This window comes from Cynocephalus volans, chromosome 8 (assembly GCF_027409185.1).
Source record: "Cynocephalus volans isolate mCynVol1 chromosome 8, mCynVol1.pri, whole genome shotgun sequence".
Lineage (NCBI taxonomy): Eukaryota > Metazoa > Chordata > Mammalia > Dermoptera > Cynocephalidae > Cynocephalus > Cynocephalus volans.
This window is the reverse complement of record NC_084467.1, coordinates 117,958,469-117,966,945: the sequence shown is the minus strand read 5'-3', so window position 1 is coordinate 117,966,945 and position 8,477 is coordinate 117,958,469. Positions and strand designations below refer to the sequence as shown.

The 8,477-nt window shown below is 59.6% G+C and overlaps 1 protein-coding gene across 1 annotated transcript; it reads left to right on the top strand.

Annotated features, from left to right (window-relative positions):
* Positions 1-371: 371 nt before the first annotated feature.
* IGSF8 (immunoglobulin superfamily member 8) lies at positions 372-7,575 on the top strand. Its single transcript, XM_063106126.1, has 7 exons — positions 372-546; positions 3,714-4,091; positions 4,780-5,241; positions 5,610-6,017; positions 6,248-6,661; positions 6,986-7,116; positions 7,315-7,575. The coding sequence occupies exons 1-6, from the start codon at positions 495-497 to the stop codon at positions 7,099-7,101; spliced, it is 1,830 nt and encodes a 609-aa protein (XP_062962196.1). The 5' UTR covers positions 372-494; the 3' UTR covers positions 7,102-7,116; positions 7,315-7,575.
* The last annotated feature ends 902 nt before the right edge of the window (positions 7,576-8,477 follow it).

Here is an 8,477-nt window from a genome sequence, read left to right as displayed (position 1 = left end):
ACACCCACATCGGCAGGGTTTGCAGCGAGGACTAGCGACCCAGAGCTAATAACTGGATTCTAAGTGCGTGGCGACAGTCACCTCCCCGGCCCCAGAGCCCCTGCACCCAACTCTCAGGGAAAGGCCAGCAGGTGCGGGGCGGGGGTGCGCTCTGTGGGAGGATGGCTGGGGATTTGGACGAGCCGAGGCGCCGCCAGCTCATTCGGGCTGGAGACCCGGAGCGGAGCCAGGGCTAGAGTCTGGCGGGGCGGGGCGGGGCGGGGCGAGGCGGGGACGGTCTCCCGAGCGGCCGAGGGCGGGAGGGAAAGCAGCAGGGGGAGGAGGAGGAGGAAGGCGGAGGGCGGGGACTTGGCAGCTCCCGCTCGGCTCGGCTCCGCGCACCCACGCCTCGCTGCTCCGCTTCCTGCTCCCCACCCGGGCATGAGCCCCCCGCGCCCCCGGCCCCCCAGAGCTCGCAACGCCCCCCGTATCCTCCCCAGAGCCGGACGCTCAGGATGGGCGCCCTCAGCCCTACGCCGCTGCCGCTGCTGCTGCTGCTAATGCTGGGTAAGCCCGGGCCCCGCCCCGGTTCCCGGCCCCCGCCCCGGTCCCCGGCTCCGCGGGGCAGGTGTTTGCCGCCCGGCGCCCGGCCCGGCCAGCCTCCCCAGCATTTCGGAGCTCCTCGCACACCTCGTCTCCGTCAGGTGTGTCTCCAGCCTACCCTGGCTCGGCACTCAGTTGCCCTTCGTGGCCGCCAACCGAGCCAGTCCTGGGGAGAGTGAGGGTTCCCCGGGCTGCGGCACAGTGAGGACCCTCCGAGCTGCCGCCCCAGGCACAGCCAGGCCTCCGGGGCAGGCCCCACTTTTCAGTCGGCATACCCAGGTCCTGGAGTTACTGAGCCCAAATGCTGCGACTCCTTTCTGCTCCACACTCAGCTCCAGGCCTGGCCTTGGGTGCCCGCCCTGCGTGGGCAGCTCCTGTCCGTCTTCATAATTGCCCCAGAGTTGGCTGGAGGCCCAGGGGCTGATTCTGCCCACGACCTTTGAAGTAAGTCTCCCCTAATTGTCCACCCCTCCACTCTTCATCACCTAAGGTTGGGGGCAATTCCCTCTCTCATCCCCATCTCTACCCTGGGCTGGCTCTCTTTGGCCTTCTTCCCCTCTCCCAGATGGCTCTTGGCTCTGCAGTACCTTCTCCCCCCTCCCTCGTTGTCACACCCCTTTAGTCCCAGCTTCCGTGCCTCCGGAGAAACCAGGTTCATGGAGACTGATCCTGGGATCTCCAAGCACCCTGTGTGTGTCGTGGTAGGTGTTCTGGGCCAGCCTTGCATGGATGCATGGAGGTAGTGACAGTGGAGTTGTTTTTGGCCTGAACTGGAGGGCTCCCTGTAGGGAGTGGTCTGGAGAAGAGTGCGGCATGGAGACAGTGGAACTGCCTGTACAAATGTTTAGGAGACTGAAGCCGTTGGAATAAGAGTGTGGTGTGGGAGCCAGGCTGGGGTTTAGTGGGGGGGCGGTGGAGGAGAGTGGAGAATGGTGGCTTCAGAGCTACTGTTGTCAAGGCTGAGCTGCCTGTTTCTAGACCAGAGCTCCACAGTGGCACTGAGCAGTCTTCTCCTGCTGCAGGTCCCTGGGTCCTGCAGGGCTAGGATGAATCCTCTCCTTGGGGCCCTGGGCAGGAGGCAGGAGGATGTGAAGAGAAGGAGCTGTGGGACCTGGTTGCCTAGTAGCTGGCTTGCTTTCCCCAGCGGGCAGTGTGGAACAGAGAGAAGCCCAGGGGAGGTGGGGAGGTGGAGAAGAGCCTGCCTAGATCTGAGTGCCCAGTGTGTGCAGCGTTTACACTCATTTCACAGATGAGGAAAAGGAAGGAACTTGCCCCAGAGAGCACATCTAGTCAGTGTTGGGGCTGGGATTTCAACCCAGATCTGACTCAGAGCAAGCCATTTTGCTCTCCCTCCCCTCACTGCTGCTAACACACAGGAGGGGCCTGGCTGGGAAGAGAGCTGTGTGGCACCTGATTTCCTAAGGCTGTGGGGGTGACTTTCCCATGTTGATCTCAAAGCATCAGCAGTTGTGGAGCCAGGAAGATGGGAGAGGGCCCTTCTGAGCAGAGTCTGCCCGGAGGCAGCCAGGGAAAGTGTCAGCTTGGCTGTCTCTACCATCACCCTGATTATGAAACAGGCCTCGGGCAGGGCCCTCCTGAGTCACTGCCAAAGCTGCAGCTCTTAGTTCTCCTCCAGTGTGGAAACTGAGGCCCAGGAGAGGAAGGGACTTGGTTCCAGGTCATACAGCTGGGGATGGGGACTGGGATGGGGCTGGGGCTGGAATCTGACTCCGCCTGACTCCCAACCAACCTACCATGAGTTCTCCCTGTGACTCAGCCAGAGGAAGAAGGAAGGAGCTAAGAGCCCAGCCAGGGTGGGGAAGCTAACAGGAGCCTTTTTTAGGGGAACTGGAGGGCAGAGCTTGACTACAGACTCCTGGGTGTTTTCCTCTAGCTCCTATAGAAAGGCCGGGATATCCCCCTGGGAGGCCTGAAAGTGGCACTCTGGTTGGTAAGGTCAGTCCCCTCCAGCCTGGCCGTGGAGTTTCCCATCTTCTTCCCTGGTTTCGTCCCTCTGCAGGGGTGTGTGGAAACCATCCAAGGAGAGCAGGATCTTGGCCAAGACATTATACTTCTTGCCTTGTTTTCCTCATCTGTAAAATGGGGGGAGGGGTTGACCCAGACCTTCTTACATTCTGGGTTCTGTGATCTTATCTAGTGGGAGCTATGGAAGGATGCAGGAGAGAAGGAAGAAGCTGAGCCATCCAAGGCTGCCAGTAGCATCTGCTGGGGCAGGATTGTGTGTGGGGGCGGGGCAGGGTGAAGAAGAGAGGTTTGGTCTCTGGGGAGAGCAATTGGTAGGGGCAGCTGGGGGTTTAGTGCCTCCCTGCAGAAAGAGAGCCATATGTAAATGAATTATGCCATATGCAAATGAAGGCTCTTGTTAGGGAGTTTGGGGGGGATGCATTGTGCATCAGCTGGGCTAGCCAGGAGGTTTGGTAGACACTAGGGGAGGGGATCTTATCCCACCAAGGCCAGGGCAGAGCCTGGTTCTTGCCCCAGAAACCCCAGCTGCCTCGGCAGCCCTGTGGGTGGAAAAAAGCAGTGCGCTCATGGCACAGCTGGAGGGGGGAGGGCATTGCGTGGTGAGAACTGACTGGGTCTGTGCCCTGTCCAGCTCGGGCCACTGGCTCCATTGTCTGGCCCAGGTGACACAGCTGAGCCAACCAGCCCTTCTGAGCAGGATTTTGCCAGCTCCCCTCAAGCAAGAAGGGGGACATGTGGTCTCAGAGTCCCTTAGCCAGAAGGCTCCCCTGACCAGCCCCCCAGGAAGAAATTGCAGACATGGAGGTGGGTGAATGGGGTGGGGGGAGATCAAGGTCCAGCTGGAATCAAGAACGGTTAAGTCAGGAATCAGAGGGGCTCCTTTCTGCCCTTAGGTGCTCTGCTACAGGCTGGCCAGAAATGAGATGTTTCTGGGTTCTGAGGCAAACCTGGTCCTATACCACCTCCTTGAGCCCCAGGTGTCTTATGTCCCAGCATCCCTTCCCTGTTCTTAGAATAGGGCCAAGCTCTGTACTTTCTTTCTTTTTGCTTTCACAGGCAAGAGTCAAGAATTTTGCTCGTGGTGGTGGGTGGGAGCATGGAATGGGGACCCAGGCACCCCCAACTTCTTCTGCCTTTCTCTACAGGAGTCAGATGCTGCGCCCGGGAGGTGCTGGTCCCTGAGGGGCCCCTGTACCGCGTGGCTGGCACAGCTGTCTCCATCTCTTGCAACGTGAGCGGCTATGAGGGCCCTGCCCAGCAGGACTTTGAGTGGTTCCTGTACAGGCCTGAGGCTCCAGAGGCTGCACTGGGCATCATCAGTACCAGGGACACCCGATTCTCCTATGCTGTCTTTGGGCCCCGTGTGGCGGCTGGTGAAGTGCAGGTGCAGCGTCTGCAGGGTGATGCCGTGGTGCTCAAGATTGCCCACCTGCAGGCCCAGGATGCTGGCGTTTACGAGTGCTACACGCCCTCCACGGATGCCCACTACCTGGGCAGCTATAGCGGCAAGGTGGAGCTGAGAGGTACTGGGTCCTGGGATGGAGCAGGGCCACACCCACCCTCAAGCCTGGGAATCAGGGCCAGGAGAGACCTATCTAACTACCCTTCAGGTTTTGCAGATGAGGAACTTGAGGCCCAAAGAGGTTAAGTGACTTGCACAGTCACCCAAGGAGTCAGTGGTTGGTGTGGGACTCAAACCCAGATCTATTAATTCTAGTCCACTGCTCTTCCAATCATATCAAGCTACCTCCTGGGAGAAGGTGAATATCCTAAGCTGTCCAGTCCACTCTCCACTCCTGGATAGTGTGGGGAAGCCTGACGGGTTGAATAGACTCTGCTCCTGGAGAGTCCAGGACCCAGATCTAGGGAAAGAGAGTAGAAGTAAGGTAGGAGTTAGACCGTGTGACATTCTCGCTCCTTTAGTTTCTTTGACTTCTGAGAAGGAAGACAGAGCCACTTTTCTGAGTATTTCAAACAGGGGTCAGTCTCCAACGTAAGGTGAGTAAGCGATGGGCTAGTTCTATGAAATTCGGCAAGTGTTTATTGAGTGCCTGTGGTGTGCCCAGCACAGTGCTTGGCACCGAGTTACAAAAGAAATGATATGACATGCAGTCTTTGCCCTCTAGGAGCTCACAGTTGGAATTTAGGGAACTAGACATTAACAAGAGCCGCCAGCTCCCAGCCCTCCCTCACTCCAGCTGTTCTCTCCAGTTCTTCCAGATGTGCTGCAGGTGTCTGCTGCCCCTCCAGGGCCCCGAGGCCGCCAGGCCCCAACCTCCCCCCCACGCCTGATGGTGCATGAGGGGCAGGAGCTAGCACTGGGCTGCCTGGCACAGACGAGCACACAGAAGCACACACACCTGGCGGTGTCCTTTGGGCGAACCGTGCCCGAGGCGCCAGTGGGGCGAGCGACTCTGCAGGAAGTGGTGGGACTCCGGTCGGACTTGGCTGTGGAGGCCGGAGCTCCCTATGCTGAGCGGCTGGCTGCAGGGGAGCTACGGCTGGGCAAGGAAGGGCCTGATAGGTACCGCATGGTGGTTGGGGGCGCCCAGGCAGGGGACGCAGGCACCTATCACTGCACTGCTGCTGAGTGGATTCAGGATCCTGATGGTAGCTGGGCCCAGATCGCAGAGAAAAGGGCTGTCCTGGCCCACGTGGATGTGCAGACGCTGTGTGAGTGCCACACATCCCACCATGGGAGCTGGGGGGGGATGGTGGCTGCGTGGGCACTGGGGCTTCTGGGGGCACTGGATGGTCATCGTCTGACTCTGGGGACCTCATCATCCTTAGAGTGAGCAGCCCTGTTAGCATTCCTTCCCTCTCTATGATGGGTTTTCTCTGCTCAGAAATTGCGTGTGATCTAGGAGGGCCATGGCTGAGGGGTGAGAGTCAGGCTGCTGGGTGGGAGGAAGATGGTCATACCCAGCGAGGGGCAGACAGGAGGCCTTGAAGTTCCTGTCAAGGGAGGAACTCCACTAGGGAATCTGGCGCCTCTGTGCCCCCTCCTGCCTCCATGACCCCCTCCCCCTCCTGTGTTTCAGCCAGCCAGCTGGCAGTGGCAGTGGGGCCTGGTGAGCGTCGGATTGGCCCGGGGGAACCCTTCGAACTGCTGTGCAATGTGTCAGGGGCACTGCCCCCCCCAGGCCGTCATGCTGCATACTCCGTGGGCTGGGAGATGGCACCTGCCGGGGCACCTGGGCCTGGCCGCCTGGTAGCCCAGCTGGACACAGAGGGTGTGGGCAGCCTGGGCCCTGGCTACGAGGGCCGGCACATTGCCATGGAGAAGGTGGCATCCAGAACCTACCGGCTACGGCTGGAGGCTGCCAGGCCTGGAGATGCGGGCACCTACCGCTGTCTCGCCAAAGCCTATGTTCGAGGGTCTGGTACCCGGCTCCGTGAAGCAGCCAGTGCCCGCTCCCGGCCTCTCCCAGTGCACGTACGGGAGGAAGGTGAGAGGGACTGGACCTTTGACAGGGTTCAGGGCTGTGGAACCGTTTTCTTTCTGTTCCCATGCCCTTTCCCCCTCTTCATCAGCTGCCTCCACGCCTTCGTCTCACAGTGCTTTATTTGCCAAGATTGTGGAAATTCCCTGAGTTTCCCATGCCGTTGCTGAGACAGCAGCCCTAACCCCATGCCCCTTAACCTTTCACCCTCTGACCCCATGTCTTTTGTCCTGCAGGTGTGGTGCTGGAGGCTGTGGCATGGCTAGCAGGGGGCACCGTGTACCGGGGGGAGACTGCCTCCCTGTTGTGCAACATCTCTGTGCGGGGCGGCCCGCCGGGGCTGAGGCTGGCCGCCAGCTGGTGGGTGGAGCGACTGGAGGAGGGCGAGCTGAGCTCTGCCCCTGCCGAGCTTGTGGGTGGCGTGGGCCGGGACGGTGTGGCAGAGCTGGGGGACCGGCCTGGAGGAGGCCCTGTCAGTGTGGAGCTGGTGGGACCCCGAAGCCATCGGCTGAGACTCCACAGTCTGGGGCCAGAGGACGAAGGCGTGTACCACTGTGCCCCCAGTGCCTGGGTGCAGCACGCCGACTACAGCTGGTACCAGGCAGGCAGTGCCCGCTCGGGGCCTGTCACGGTCTACCCCTACACGCACGGTGAGCACCTCCTCCCCCGCCTCCCAGCCTCCTGCCCTTGTTCTTCTCTTTCCATCTTCTGATCCTCCTGCTGCTGTCCTCCCTCTCCGCATCACGTCACATGGAAGGTCTTGGAAATCCAGCTCTCAGCCCATCAGCACTGGGGTCCTTTGTGGCTGGTGTTGACTTGGAGGCTGAGGGGCAAGCAGTAGGCAGGGGAGGGGCTGTGTCTGTGAGTGAGGAGGTGGGTCCAGAGAACATGATGGAGAAAGTGCTGGGAGAGAGTGTGACCGTGGGTGGGGGATGATGGCACCCCTCTGAACAGAACCATCCTCTCTCACCCAGCCCTGGACACGCTATTTGTGCCCCTGCTGGTGGGTGCAGGGGTGGCCCTCGTCACCGGCGCCACTGTCCTTGGCACCATCACCTGCTGCTTTATGAAGAGACTGCGAAAACGGTGATCCCACACTCCCCAGGTGAGGGAAAAGCACCCCCAGTCTTGTCTTTCCGAGGGTTCCCACCCCAAGTCCTGAGCTGAGCTGTTGCCTCCCGTCGTCCCCTCCTGGAGGAGGAGCAGCCGGCTCAGTTCTGCAGGATCCTGTTCCAGGCGAGGGCCACAAGGGAGTCCCACTCGGGGCTCTCTGTCCTTAGCCTGCTCTGTACTCTCTCTCCAGCTCTTGCAGGTGTCGACTGTCTTCCAGCCCAGCTTCAAGCCCTCCACTGGCTGCCTGGATACCCTCTCCCCCTGTCCACCCTTTAATTTATTTCCCCTATCCCCACCCAGAGTGGGAGACAAGCCCCCAATCCCCACCACTTCCCTCCCAAACTCCTCCCTCTGGCCTTCTGCTCTTGATCTCATACCCATCCTATAGGGAAGGCCAGTCCCTGTCTTAGAACTAGTTTTTCTAAAATGTGAATAAACTTGTTTTATAAAATCCAGGCCTGGCTGTGTCTTCCCCCGCTGTGAGGCTGTAAAAGGCTGGGGGTGTGCAGTAGGGTGGTTGTTGGGGGTTGACAACCTATTCTGGATGACCTAGGCCTCTCTTCCCACCACAAATACCATCTGGCCTCCATGGGCCATGCTACCCACTGGGAGGGGACACCTGGGTCCCATCTGTTGCCTGAAGTGTCAATGCTGAGCCAATTCTTGGATGGACTCCTCCTAGGGAGGGGAGCACAGCAAGGGAGGGTGAGCTTCAGCCAAGCTGGGTTCCCTCTCCCCAGCCTTCTCCTGAGTTGTAGGGCAGGCGCTTCCAGGGGCAGTGCTCTTTCTGAGCTCCCCAGACTCACCCACACCTCTCTGCTGTCTCCTCCTGGTTGGGCTGGTCTTGGGCTTGACTCCTCCCACCAAGCCCTGGGCCCTTAGTCTTTTTCCTCCTGATCTTAATTATTTTGTCTGACAGTAGCAGAATAGAAGCCCCAGAACACAGCCACCTGGGTGGCAGGGACAGCAGCAGTCAGGGGAGAGCCTGTGTGTCCACAGAGCCACTGCACCTGCATTCATCTGCCACCACAGCCTCCCCCTGCCCCTCCCCCTAGCTTCCGCCTTCCTCCAGCACCCCGGGGGCTCCCTGAATTTTTTTACCTGTGGATTCTCTGATCCTAAAATTCTTAGCTGCACTGCACCTTCAGAGGCATCCAGTCTACCTCTTTCAATTCAGTTATTTAAACATTTATTGAGCATTACTAGTTTGCTAGGTGTCATTTTTACAGATGAGACCCAGAGAAGTGATGTGACTTGCCCAGAGTCATAGAGCTAATTAGTGACATTCGGTGTCAGGACTAGAACCCAGGTCTCCTGACTCCTTGCACTGTGCAGTGGTGCCCTGAGTGGTGT

Bases quoted from the DNA above. Each gene is read 5' to 3' on its own strand.
- IGSF8 (XM_063106126.1), top strand. From the start codon at position 495: ATGGGCGCCCTCAGCCCTACGCCGCTGCCGCTGCTGCTGCTGCTAATG. The intron at 547-3,713 runs GTAAGCCCGGGC...CTTTCTCTACAG, and splicing joins GCTGCTGCTGCTAATGCTGG to GAGTCAGATGCTGCGCCCGG. The intron at 4,092-4,779 runs GTACTGGGTCCT...TGTTCTCTCCAG, and splicing joins CGGCAAGGTGGAGCTGAGAG to TTCTTCCAGATGTGCTGCAG.